Raw genomic sequence first — 14,510 nt, 5'->3', positions numbered from 1 at the left:
AGGTCCTCGCCGCGATTCGGTCACCGGACCAAGGCCTAAACCTCAGAGGGATCGTGGAAATCACCCCAGGAAACTCAACTGGGAGAGGGACCCGAAGGTATCACTGCAGGAGTGCGGGGCTCGTTGTTCAATAGAAGTTTAGCAAGTAGAAAGTAGAAAGTAGATTGGAAACACGCTCAGCGAGCGTGCAGGCTCTCCAAACTGCTTTGGAGACTGAAATTACTGAAGTGCTTCACTTCCTGTGGGGGTATATGTACCCGTGCTGACGTCAGATCCGTCTCCAACTGCTAGCACGAGCACACTATACCCACTTGTTCTGAGTCCATCTGGCTACATGCTAGGAAAGTAATTTTTCTTCTTGCTATCACCTCCACTTGCAGAGTTAGTGAGGTGCAGGTTTTAGTTACCTACCTGCCTTACACTAAGATTCTGCATAACAGGGTAGTGGTCCGCACTCACCCTAAGTTTTTACGAAAGGTAGTATCGGAATTTCATATTAATCAATCCATTATCCTTCCTACTTTTTTTCCCCAGGCCCCATTCAAACCCAGGATAACAGGCTTCTGCATTCCTTGGACTGCAAATGTGCCCTAGCCTTCTATCTAGACCACACATCGGCCCACAGGAAATCCACTCAATTGTTTCTTGCGACACCATCAAATTGGGAACTCCTGTGGGAAAGCAGACCCTCTCCTCCTGGTTAGTGGACTGCATTTCTTTTTGCTACCAGCAAGCAGGTATTCCGCTGCAAGACTGTGTAAAAGCACACTATCAGAGTCATGGAGCCATCAGTAGCGCACCTACGTTCGGTGCCGCTTGCTGATATTTGTAAGGCTGGAGTTCTCTCCATACCTTCGCAGCCCATTATTACTTAAGATAAGGCTGGCGGATTCCATCTTTGGCCAGTCTATTCTACGCAACTTGTTTTCAGTTTAACTTAACATCCTTCCACCAACCTGTTCAGTGTTCAGGATGTCCTCCTTATCAAATTCCACCCCTATTGTGCCTGTTGCACATCTTTTGGATGCATTTGGTGCATTGCTCGGGCATCCTCAGCTTGGTACTCACCCAGGACTATCATCCTGCTTATCCTGTGAAAAAGCAGAGCTGTTTACCTGTTACAGGTGTTCACAGGACAGCAGGATGTTAGTCCTCATGAAACCTGCCCACCACCCGTGGAGTTGGGTTCATTTATGTTTTTATTTTTTGCATGTATTTTTTACTATAAGACGAGACTGAAGGGGGGACCCCTGCTGGATGCAGGGTTGGTGCTGTGCATGCCCAGTAGGTGCCAAAGTTCTAGAAACTTTGCCAAAAGTGTTCTGTAATTGGGTGACATCCTGTGATGTCACCCATATCTGAGGACCAACATCCTGCTGTCCTGTGAGAACATGTTACAGGTAAGCAACTTTCTTCCTCCCAGGGGGTTGGCAGGTCCTGGTGGATCATCTCACCTGGTAGCAGGTACAGCGAGAGCCGGGCTTGGAAGCCCACAGGGCTCTTTTCTTGGTGAGGTGCCCAGGGTGATACCGGTGGGTCCGGTCCCAGTCCCTCCCCCCCACTCTGCCGGGATCAAGAGACGCCTGCCCTTAAAAGATGTAGAGCAAATTCCTTGTACTATACTTCTTAGAAGTTCACTGAGATTTGTTTTAGTTCCTCTGAATTGTCACCTTTAAATATTTCTGGCACATGTATCTTGCTTACATCTTCCTCAGTAAAGACCAAAGCAAAGAACTTAGTCTCCACTTACTCCCCTTTTTCTCTCAATCTAGTTGCCCAACTGATTCCCTTACAGGCGTTTTGCTGCAAATATATCTGAAAAGTTAGAGTTTTTGGTTTAATGGCAAACTTCTTTTCAAATTCTTTGCCATTATCAAATGTTTTGCATCTATTTGCTAGTGCTTGTGATTTGTTTTCACTTGGATCCCTTTTCTGTTTGAAAGATGTTTTTAGCTATAATAGCCTCTCACATCACCATTTAGCCATGCTGGCATTTGTGGCAGTACAATGGAAGTGTAGTTAGCCATTACTTAGAAATCTGTCATTTTTCTACTTGCTGTTTGCAAGTTAAATCTGTTCACTGTTCCTAGTTTTGTTAAACTCTTTAGTATGTTAATTGTGTATCTTGAAATTAAAATATTCCCAATGTTTTCTGTATTTGGTCTGTGGGTGCCTAAGAACCTTGAGACTAAGGTTATGTGGTGTCATCATTAGAAGCCACCAGGAGAGTTTGCAGGTGGGGGTACTTAAGAGGCACACAGGACCCCACTTGGTGGTTAGGAATTTGCCAGTGTAGGGGTACAGGCAGAGGCAGGCTGGCCTGGGCATTGCTTAGTGGGATCTTCCATGTGTCAACGGGATTAATCCCAAGTGGGTGTCAGGGTGGTGCTGAGGAATTGACACAAGCAGTCACTAGTTGAGTTCCTGTATTAACTAAATAAAGGTCATATGCATACAACATTCAGTCCTCACACCTGTGACTAAAAGATGCCTCACCTTCTGAAGTAGTCAATTTTTCTTCCTTCCCCTCTTGGGTCACTGTTCTGACCCCTGCACTGGGATCAACGTGACTGGCTTACAATGCGTTTAGCCAAACTAGTTTTGTCTGAACTCACTAATGGCAGAAGCAGGGTCGGTTACCAGACAATTCCTTTCCTTTATTTCCTAGCATATTATTTGCCATTAGAATGTGGGGACCAAATCTGCCCCTACTGTGATAAGATTGCGAGTATGGGGGGAGGGGGGGGAGAATACTGTTCCCATTGCACAGGTTTAAAGCTAAGTTATTGTATTTTTTTCTGCCATCGAGCTTTTATAGACTTCCAGCCCCAAATTAGGACCTACAGCACCAAGAGCATTCACAGCCTCCTTCACCCTACCTTGCTTTTTATTCCTTGGTCTTTTATAACCCAGCCATCATAATAGCCACAGGCTGCAACTGTTGTGCAATGGCCACAAGCCAAATGTCTGTGCTATCCCAATGAGCAGAACTGACAAAGCATTATATTCTCATGGAAAGGAACCAAGGACCTACCCTGAAGCATGTGAGCACAGGGTTGCTTTTCTATACTGCTTTTTGTGCAACAGCAGTTTTTCATACTGGGGCATGGGTGTTGCTTTACAGTTTTCCCCCAGTCTGGCTTGCTTTCCTACACTGTAGAGCTACCTGTCCAGTCCAATTAGAACCTGCCCACACCAGTCACTGCCAAGGCTGGTTTGCCATGGATTGTTCAGGGTCTTCTCTTCCCACTACAGTCCACCCATCACAGACTGTCATCAGTAGGAGAGCGCAGATGTCAGTTGCTTTTGGAACCTGGCACATGTCCACACTGAACCCCACCCACTAGAGTCACTTGAGAAATGACAGCTTCCTCCCCCCCCCCCCCCCCAAGGGGCTATGAAGCTTTACTTCTGCAGCATCCTGTCTGGGTCTTACATTAACCAATGTATAGCACTGCCACTGTGCCAGCCCAGTGTCATGTTTTATTAGGTGTGGGTTCTTTCAGAGGGGAGAGAATGGGAAGCTTTGGGTCACCATTTTGTGAGAGCCTATGAGCAAAGGACGATGCACTTAGTTACCTGTTGAAGGTGCAGCAGACACAGTGGTGCTGTTCACACTTGGCGTGACAGATGTGGTCTCATTGCCTAGAAGAAAGTGAGATGCTGCATGAGGACTTTCAGTCATACTTTTGATTGATTCTCTTCCATGAAGAGCAGGAGCTTTGGGACCAGCATGCAGATTGTTTGCCTCCCATGTCCAACATTACAGCAATCAACTACAGCCCAGACACTGCTGGACAGGGCAGTAAAATACCAGCTCCACAGTTCTGTCGGCCTGCCCCTGGTCCAGTCAGTGGAGTCAGACAGATTGCAAGTCAGCTGCCCACTATCAGAGCAGCCCAGGTACACAGCACTGAAACATCTGCTTTTATTACATGCTTTCCCAATAAAAGCTTAGAATCTACATCAACATTTCTAGATTATGTCAACATGCCTACTTCAATATATCAGAACAGTTACCAAATAAAGCACAAGTAGTAAAGGTTAAACAAAGAAAGATGCAGAGAGCCATAACAGCGTGCAGATAAGTAGTAAGGATGATAAGCAGTTCTGGAGGTGATGTCTGGGCAAGGAAATTGTTCCTCATGACTTTTGCATAAGGTATGGTAAATTAACAGGCACGAGGTAAAATCATCACAGGGGTATAAGCATTTGGTAGTCTGCAGCACAAACTGATACACAGCAGAAACTGCCAAGTCTGTTCTGTCACTTCCAAGAGCCAGGTTTTTAGCAGTTGTCTGAATGTTGGCTGCTTTAAGGATAGGGAGTTGCACAGGGCTGGACCTGAACCCAGAGCAGAATACTTGCCTGCACATTCTGTCGTCTCATTCAAATATGTACAGTTGGTCACATTCTGACTTGTGTTTACACAGGTAGAGTTTTCTGCAAGGAAAGAAACTTAGTTAACTATTTGAAAGTCCAGCTTTAAAGCTTTTTTTTTTTTTTTTTGCTGGCTTATAAGAAAGCCATTTCTATGCACAGGATGCATGACTGAAAGCCAAGTTCTAGCTAAATCTTTACCTACCTTAAGATGCAGCCAGCATTGGTTTTGCAAAGCTTTTAACTAATACTCTGCCTCTCAGATTCTGGTATATGACAGCAGCCCAGTACAGAAAATTTAGAATAGTAGTTTACACATACATCCCAAAATGCTAAACACTCAAATACAGGAACAAGAAGCACATATGGGAAAATATGATACTTTGATGCCACCACCACCAAAAAAGAAAGCAGCAGAGACTGCCACCCTCACTTGTAATTTGTTTTTGATGCTTGTGAGTTTACGTTTGTTTCATCTAGTGATATATATATATTCTTCCATCCACTTTACTTTGCTGGGGGTGGGAGAAGTACACTCAGGTACCAGATACCACATGTTTTGGGTGGAAAAATCCTGGACACCCAAGAAGAAATGCACTCTTGCTTTAGCAGATCAGAGACAATACCTAAGGTGCCTGCTTGTAACATCTGGGAAACACTGACGTGCAGAGCTTCAAACCCCAGCACAATCTCAACAGCAAATGAGGGAGGTGGAGCAGCAGCTTGGAAAGGGGTTTTAGGTTTATACATTTTTATAAACATGAGAAAAAAAATTGTCTTAAAGAACCAGGAAACAATTAGAGTACCTAATTCACCTTATTTTGCAGAAAAAATTATAGACCGGGGATAGGCAGCTCTGATCCTGGGATGTTACAAACAGGTCTTTTTCAGGTTACCCACAATGAATATGCCTGAAAGATTTGCATACAATGGAAGCAGTACATGCAAAATCTACCTCATGCATATTCAGTGGGAATGAAGTTACTTACCTGATAATTTCATTTAATCATCTTTTCTATACCGTCGTTAAGTTATATATCACAACTGTTTACACATTGGCACGTAGAGTAATGTTAAAATCTGTACTGGTTAATATTTTCTTTAAAAAGTGCCAGTAAAGTTCTGGTTACATAGTTTCAACAATACATTTGATGAATGTCAAATCTTGTCAATTTATACATGTAAAAGATTTACTTTACATGTATAATCCTTTTGTACTATATATTTTATCTAGAATTAGCAGTGAGATAAAATAAAAACTTTACACAATTAACCTATGTGCTGTGAGCTGATGTTCTGCTGCCTGCTTTATTTTTCCTATTCTCAGTTCCCTTTGTAAAATGCTTGTTAGAAAAGCCAGGTTTTTAAACATTTTTTTTTTAAAGTTTGAAATTTTTCTGCAATCTGATTTCAAGGGGAATGGTGTTCCATAGTATCGGTCCTGCTAAGGATATTGCCTGCTCTCTAACTTGGATCAGTCTTGCTGTCCTAACTGAAGGGATGGTTAGGAGGGCTTTGTTGGCCGATCCAAGGTTTTTCTGTGAGACATGCACATACAATGCTGTGTTCAGCCACTCAGCTTTTGTCATTAATTTGTGTATTGTATCCTTTGTTCTATGGTTAGCCAGTGTAAATCTGCTAGTGTTTCAGTAATGTGATCTTTTTTCCTTTTACCAGTGAGTATTCTTGCGGCAGAGTTTTGTAAAATTTGGAGTGGTCTGATAGTAGTGTATGGTAATCCTAAAGGCAGTGTGTTGCAGTAGCCCATGCTTGCAAAACTGTTCGAAAGTTTTCCTTAGTGTAGACAGATGGACTCAGGACCAGTGGGTTATGTACTCTTCTGCTAGCAGGTGGGAGACAGATTTCAAAGCTGACATAACCCTAGATATACCCCTGCGGTGACCTCAGCTCCTCAGTATAGTCCTCGAAAAGCCATTGTGGATATATCTTTGCATAACAACTTGATTCAACCGATTTAAAAAAAAAAACTGGAGAACGCTAGTGCACTCAAGTTAATGCAGACACCAGACTAACTGTGGGTGTCTTGAACTAGGGGTAGGCAACAGCTTACCTGTATTTGTTTAGACTTGAGGTTTGCTCTGAGGTCCTCCTTTTCTGGGGCAGCTGTGAGAGGGATGCTGAGTCCATCTGTCTATACTAAGGAAAACAAATCATGTAAGTAATTTCTCATTTCCTAGCGTGTAGCCAGATGGACTCAGGACCAGTGGGATGTACAAAAGCAACTCAGACAGGGCAGGAGGCTGCCTGTGGCCCACTTAGTACTGCCCTTACGAAGGCTGAGTCTTCTCAGGCCTGAACATCCAGGCAGTAGAACCTGGAGAAGGTGTGTAGGGAGGACCACATCGCTGCACAACAGATCGACAGGCAATAGCAGCTTGGTTTCTGTCCAAGATACTGCCTGGGCCCTAGTAGAATGAGCCTTAACCTGCAGTGGTAAATGTTTTCCTGCCTCTATATAGGCTATCTTGATTGCTTCCTTGATCCAACTGGCTATGGTTGTCCACGAGGCCACTTCTCTTTGCTTCTTCCAGCTGTGAAGAACAAGCAATCCATTTTGTGCACCAGTTCTGATCATTCCAGGAGTCTGCAGACATTTAGATGGCGAAGGAGGTGTGAGTCTTCAGAGTATGTTCATCCAGCGATGGTAGGGAGATGGCTTGGTTCAAATGGAACTCTGAAACCACTTTCGGTATGAAGGAGGGGATGGTGTGCAGTTGTATGGTTCCAGGAGTGAACCTCAGGAACGGTTCCCGACAGGATAGTGCCTGTAGTTTGGAGATGCAACGAGCTGCACATATTGCCACCAGGAATAATATCTTCAGTGTTAACAGGCATAGTGATAGACCATGCTTTGGTCTGAAGGAATCCCCTGCTAGGAAGTCTAATACCAGATTGAGGTTCCATAGGGTTCACTTTGGCTCTGAAGCAGGAGAGGGCGGCTACTTGGACCTTGAGGGAGTTGAGTGACAAACCTCTCTTCATACAGTCCTATAGAAATTCCAAAATCATGGGAATCTTGGCCATTCGTGGGAATACCCCACAGTACTTGCACCAGGCTTTAAATATTCTCCAGATCTGTATGTATGCCAGAGACATTGAGAATTTCCACGTGCGGTGCAGGGTGTCAATCATGGCTTTCAGGAGTCCTCTCAAGGGTCAGACGATAAGAGAATAGAGATGGATCTTAGTGACGAATCGGGCCCTGCTGGAAGAGTTCCTGTGTGGAAGTAGAGACAGAGGGCTCCCTGCAAGGAGTCTTTGCATGTCTGTGTACCATGGGCGCCTTGGCCAATCCGGGGCCCACTAGTAGAACTAGTCCCTTGTGGTGTTCTATCTTGTGGATGATCTTGCCCAATAGAGGCCATGGAGGGAAGGTGTACTGTAAGTTCTCCTCTGGCCAGGTCTGGACGAGGGCATTGATTCCTTGGGAGTGCGGCTGAAGAACCTGGAGACTTGGGCATTGAGAGGTGTGGCCAGTAGGTCCATGGCTGGGGGGTCCCCCAGCGATTTACTATCAGTTGGAAGGCTCTGGCCAACAGCACCCATTCCCCTGGGTCTAGGCTTTCTCTGCTGAGGAATTCTGCAGAGTCATCTTTCCCAGTGATGTGGGAGGCTGAGATCCCTTGTAGGTTTACCTCTGCACATACCATAAGGGGGTCTATCTCCAGAGACACCTGCTGGCTCCTCCCTGGCAGTTGATGTAGGCAGCCGTTGTAGCATTGTCAGACATTACTCAAATCGCTTGCCCTGCAGCTGAATCGCAGGAATGCTAGTCTGATTGCTCAAGCTTCCAGGTGGTTTATGTTCCATCCCCCCTCTTCCTTGTTCCATTGTTCCTGGGCTGTCAGTTCCCGACAGTGGGCTCCCCACCCTCGGAGGCTCTTGTCTGTGGTGAGCACAATCCACTTCAGTGGAGATAGACCACATAAGCAGAGGAGTAAGCCTTTCTGTAGCCACCACTGAAGCAGAGAACGAACCTCCACTGGTAGTTGGAGGTGAATTGAGTAGTCTTGGGACAGTGGGTTCCAGCGTGACAGTAAGGAGCATTGGAGTGGTTGCATGTGAGCCCTTGCCCATGGTACGACCTCTATAGTGGATGCCATGAGCCCGAGGACTTTAAGATAATCCCATACCTTGGGGCACGTACTGGTCATTAATCACTAATTGCTCCATCAGATTTCTCCTCCTCAGGGGAGGGAGGAAAACCTTGTTCTGTTTGGTGTCAAAACAGGCCCCCAGGTACTCTAAAGACTGAGGGGGCTGCAGGCTGCTCTTGACCATGTTCACGACCCAACAGATTTCCTGCAGTAGGTTCTTGACTCTACTGGTCACCTGCAGGCTCTCCTCCAAAGGCTTCACCCTGATCAGCCAGTTGTCCAAGTAAGGGTGTACCAAGATCCCTTCCTTCCTCAGTGTTGCCACAACCACCATAATTTTGGAGAATATTCTGGGGGTGGTTGCCAGGCTGAAGAGTAGCACTATGAACTGGTAATGGTGTCCCTGTACTGCAAAATGTAGAAAAAACACTGGTGGTCTTGATGAACTGAGATGTGAAGGTAAGCTTCGGAGAGGTCCAGGGAGATTAGGAACTCCCAGTTGTACTGCCATTATTATGGAGCAGAGAGTCTCCATGCAGAAGTGTAGTATCTGCAGATGACTTAATGTTCTTGAGGTTCAAGATGGGTCAGAATGATCCCTCTTTCTTGGGAACAATAAATAGATTGAATAATGCCCTGTATTTTGGTGTGGTGTAGGTACCAGAGTTATTTCCTTCTGGCTGAGTAGTCTTGTCAGTGGATTCCACTGCCAGTCTCTTGATGTGGCAGTGGTAGGATGATACAAGTTTGTCCAGAGGGATGCTGCGAAACTCCAGAGAGTAACCTTCTCGAATGTTTAATACCCATGTCAGACGTGATTTCAACCCATCGTCTGTAGAAGAGGAAAAGTCGACCCCCTATTTCCTCTTCCTGTGGATGGGTCGGCCCATTCTCATTGGGGAGCTCATTAAAAAGCCTGCCCCTGGACTTGTTCAAGGACTGGGACCTTCCTGAGGGAAGAGGTTCATGGAACAACGAATTCCTGTAGGGTCGAAAGCATTGGGAGACTCTGCCCCTAGTTCTGAGGGGAAGCATGCTGGAATCTTTTTCCTCTATCTTCCAGTAGCCAAGGCACTGGAGATTCACCCCACTTGCTAGCTAATTTCTCTAATTTGCTTCCAAACAGGAGAGATCCCTTAAAGGGTATTCTTGTGAGATTCACCTTATGGTTGCGGAATTGGTCTGCAGATGCAACTTTGACAGCCTTCTGGCCACCACTATGGAGGCTACTCCTCTTGCTGAGGTACGCACCAGGTCTGAGCTTGCGTCCATCAGGAAGGCTGCAGCAGGTTCAAAATTGCTTCTCCGGTATACGTTCAGGGATTATCTGCCTCCCGAGAGAAGCAAGCAGGAGTGTGCCACCAGCAAGCTATTTGCAGTGTCATCGCTGTTGCATCGAAGGCTTGCTTAAGAATGGATTCTAATTGTCTATCTTGAGTATCCTCCAATGCCACCCCTCCCTCAATGGGAATGGTTGTTTGCTTCAAGACTGCACAGACCATGGTGCCCACTTTCAGGAAATTCAGGCTTCCAAGGCCAGACCTCCTTTAAAGTTTCCCTCTGGGGGCATCCCACTCCAGGTCAATCAGTTCCTGGATGGCTTCCATCATTGGGAAATAGCACGAGGCCTTATGAAGGGACACCAAGATGGGGTTCTTTGGTTCCACCATAGGATGGTAATTCATCCATGTGGAAGAAGCAAAGCATGGTTCTCTGTATGGTTCCAGGCCTGGTGGGATTTCCCCTTCCTCCAGTGAGCCACCATCATCTGAGGTGTCTGGGTTCCTGTCAGGGAAGTTCTTGGTGAAGCAAGGTATGTCTAGGCACCTGAGCAGGGCCAGGAGGGTCAGGTGCTCCTGGCTGGGGTTCTACCCAGGTCGCAGTCAGGGCTGATTGTGCCTGAATGAAGGCTTGCAGTCCCTGGAAAAATTCCAACCAGGAGAAGGCCCCTGGTCCCATACTAGCCCCAGGGGGAGTGAATAGGGGCCCCTGAAATGCCCTCTTATGGAGAAGATGCCATTTCGGAGTTGCATAGATCCGGGGGTGCTGTTGTATGGAGTAGTTCCTGACCCATCCTCAGACTGTTAAGGACCAGGCTTTGGTCCCCCCTGGGCTTCTTCACAATGAAAACACAGGCAGGGCTCCAGTTCAGGCTGTGTGGCTTTGATGTGGCAGGCTGTGCAAAGGGAGTGCCTTCTGAGTTTCTTTGCCGCTGGTGCCATTGCCTCTGTGTATAGACACAGGTAGTGCTTCGATATGCATGCTGTTATATGCATGTGCACTTTGCACGCGGCTATGTTAGCAATGCACAAGTTGGGCACATTGACCATCCGGCCTGCCCTGCATGTACCGACGGCCGAGCAGGGAAGACAACACCAATGCCACCAAGGGCGTCCACATGTCTGGACCCCTGAACTGGACTGGGGTCTAGTCCAACCAAGGCTGCTCAACCCGATTGGTGCTTTTACCTTGCCAGATGGACAACTGAGTTGGTATGGCACTCAGAGAGCCCCAGAGACCTTAAAGTTTCCTGCTTACCTGGTCTCTACACTTACTGGTCATGTGTCTCCAGCTGCGGGGGGGGGGGGGGGGGGGGGGTGGCGGCTTAACCTTCACCGCCATGCTCTGTTATGCACCTACTGCCTTTCAGTTGCTCTAGCGGCTAAGTCCATGTCAGGAGCCGGCTACTGGACCAAGGCACATCTCAGGAATTCTCAACTGGAAGAGGGACCCTTAGGTATCACTGCAGGAGAGCGGGGCTCTATCCTCTAAGGTAAAAATTTGTTTCTCTAACACTGCTAGTGTCCACATCTGCTAGGAGACGGATACTGAGGAGTAAGGTCACTACAGGGGTATATCTAGGGTGATGTCAGCTTTGAAATCTGACTGTCTCCCATCTGCTAGCAGAAGAGCACAAAACTCACTGGTCCTGGGTCCATCTGGCTACACGCTAGAAAAAGGTGGCTTTTAATGGATCCAAGTTTGCATGACCCATAGTATCCTCAACCAGAGAACATATCTCCTCCCACTCTTCAGAGCTGCATTCAGGGATAAATTTATTCTAATCACTGTGGAGACGCATTGACTTCCTCTAAGCAAGGATTCATCAATCACCCAGAGGTTATTACTCAAATCTTGTCATACTGAGTTAGACCAAAAAGGTCTAAAGGTCCACCATTTCCAGCAATAGCTAATCCAGGTCAAGTGTACCTGGCAGGATCCCAAGGGGTAGATAGATTCCAAGCTACTTATCCCAGGAATAAGCAGTGGATTTCTGCAGCTCCACCTTAATGGTTAGTGGATTTTTCCTGCAGGAACTTGTCCAAACCTTTCTTAAAATGCAGCTACACTAACAGCTTTCACCACATCCTCGGGCAATGAATTCCAGAGCTTAATTACATGGAATAAAAAATTCTTAGTTGCAAAAATGTATTATCTAGTAACTTCAATGTGTCCCCCCCCCCTCTTTGTACTCTTAGAGTACACTGATTAACATTTACTCATTTTATAGACCTATCATCTCCCCCTTGGCCATCTTCTCCAAGCTGAAGAGTCCTAACCTCTTTACTCTTTCCTCATAGGAGAATTGTTACATCCCCTTTATCATCTTTGTTGCCCTTTTCTGTATCTTTTCTAATTCTGCTATAATCAGATGTGGTGACCAGAACTGCACACAATACTCATGATGAGGTCACACCATTGAACTATACAGAGGCATTATGAGTGTTTTATTCTCTATTCCTTTCCCAATAATCCCTAGCATTGTATTTGCTTTCCTGGATGCTACTGCATGCTGAGAAGATTTAACATTTAATTATGTCGCCTAGATCCTTTTCCTGAGTGGTGATGCTTAGATTTAGGGTCTTAGGGAAACATTGTGGAGTAAGAATGATTTCTAACTATCCATAACTTCTACCTTATCTGCACTAAACATCACTGAAGTTCACATTGTACAGTAACATTGTCGTGCTTGTCTTAACATTTCAAAGCAGATATATTCAGTTTAAACATGAAATACTAAAGTCAAAAGTCCAGTGTAGTTTAGATTATATCCCTGTAGCACCAGATGTGATTAAAAGGGGTGAAATCAAAGCAGTTACTAATGAAGGCGAAGGAGCTGGAAAACTAAAAGCTGGATTTTTAGCCCATTTTTCCCAAATGCTACTCAAACGGTCGGTATTTGATGTTCTCCTGGGCACCTATCTGAACACTGTATGGTTTGCCTCAGCAGCAGAAACAAATCACAGGAAGATCAGAGTCCTATATCAGAAATACAGACTTGCGGAAAAATAGGAAGTATTCTGAGAAGATGGGTGAACTGGAACAAAAAGTAACAAATCTGTGTAAGAAGTGAATAAAAGGAAAAGGAAGTCAATATTGTTTTCTAAAGAGGTTGCAGGAAAAAAGGAAAAGAGATCAGCATTGAAAAGAGCACAAAGAGGCCAACAGGGAAGAATATCTGGTGAAACTGAAAGATAAAAGAAATCAGATGGCAAAAGTTCAAGTGGAAGAAAGGATCAAAGAGGTAAAGTGAGGCAACAAAACATTTTTTCAGATCTATCAAGCAGGAGGAAGGCCAGAAGTGCTACTGTAAGACTGAAAGGAGACAAGGGTCATGGTGTGGAGAAAACTATTTTGATATTCATTAGAGACCTTGAGGAAAGACCACTGCTGGCTGGTAAGAGCATGAATGTGAGGGGAGAAGACACTGCTCCATTTACAGAAGAGTATTTGGATGGAACTAGCAAAACTGGGAATGGAACATGGAGCTGGAGGTACATCCCAGGATACTGAAGGAGCTCAGAAGTGCACTGAAATCTGTTCAGTACATCCTTGATAGCTGTGTTGCAGGTTGAACATACCTTGTGGTCCCACTTCACAAAAATGGTAGTAGGGAGGAGCCTGGAAACCACCGTGGAGGTAAAGCTAAATGAAGATGCTTATGAAGCAAAGGATAGTGAACTGTCTGCAATGCAGTAGACTACATGATCCAAGACATGGTTTTACCAGAAGATCAGACTTGTTTGGGTGACTAGAGAATTAGATTAAGGAGGAGCATTTTCTGTGATTTATCTGGATTTCAGCAAAGCTTTTGATACTGTCCTGCATAGGAGGCTCATGAACAAATTAAAAAAAAAAATCTAGGAATGGGTCCAAAGGTGGTAGAATAGATCAGAAGTTGATAGACTGCAGTGATTAGTCAAATGGAATCTGAGGAAAAACCCTTGGGACAACATGGACATGTATGAATCGTTCCATACAGCCAAGTGGTCAAGAGGTTTTTTTTTTTATTACAACATTGATTGTTTTACTGTGACAAAACTAAGACAACCTTATTAGCATGTATGATGCAGTGTGATCCAGTTGCTTTATTCCATTTATGTATGCTGATGTTCAAATTTTAGTGCCTCTGGAATTTGATTCAGGACAGGTCCTCTCTCGTTATAATGGATATTTGGATGTGTTGGCATCTGGTTAAGGGTGAATTTAAGTAATTTTGAATATTAAAAAGGCTGAAATACTACAAGTGAAATTAACTTGGAGTAATGTCTGCTCCAAATTGAGGAAGAAATAGGTACAGCATGGGACATGATCTCTTGGGATCTTGCTAAAATTCTAGTTGGACACTGGAAAGTCAGATGCAGTGCTTCAAATGGATTATGGGCATTTAATAGTGAAACAATTGAAATCTTTTCTTAGCTTCCAAGCACTAAAATTTGTCTACGCCCTAGTTATTAGCGCTATTAGACAACTGTAATATCTATTAGGGGCTCCCAAGTAATTTGGTTGGGAAGCTCCAAATAGTGCAAAATATAGCTGTGAGAACTCATGTGTTGATCTAGACAGGAATCAGCTGAGCCTCTCCTTTTGAAATTACTTACCCATGAGGTTAGTGTGTAAATTTAAAGTTTTGGTACTTGCTTTCAAGATCTTGTGGGGTTTAGGTCCATCATAATTGCAAAGATCATTTTCAATGACTGTGCCCAAATTATGGCATGATCTTCCTTTATC

At 45.0% G+C, this 14,510-nt stretch overlaps 1 protein-coding gene across 1 annotated transcript in view; it reads right to left on the bottom strand.

Moving 5' to 3' along the window:
* The window catches only part of CD164 (CD164 molecule), a 104,083-nt gene that overhangs the window by 33,073 nt on the left and 56,500 nt on the right, over positions 1-14,510 (bottom strand). Inside the window, exons 3-4 of the mRNA XM_029595296.1 lie at positions 4,369-4,443; positions 3,580-3,645 (exon numbers count right to left, since the gene is read on the bottom strand). Of these exons, the coding sequence (XP_029451156.1) occupies positions 3,580-3,645; positions 4,369-4,443 (141 nt within the window). The remainder of the gene's footprint in view (positions 1-3,579; positions 3,646-4,368; positions 4,444-14,510) is intronic.

Source organism: Rhinatrema bivittatum, chromosome 3 (assembly GCF_901001135.1).
Source record: "Rhinatrema bivittatum chromosome 3, aRhiBiv1.1, whole genome shotgun sequence".
In the NCBI taxonomy this organism is placed as follows: domain Eukaryota; kingdom Metazoa; phylum Chordata; class Amphibia; order Gymnophiona; family Rhinatrematidae; genus Rhinatrema; species Rhinatrema bivittatum.
This window is presented reverse-complemented; position numbering and strand designations above follow the sequence as displayed.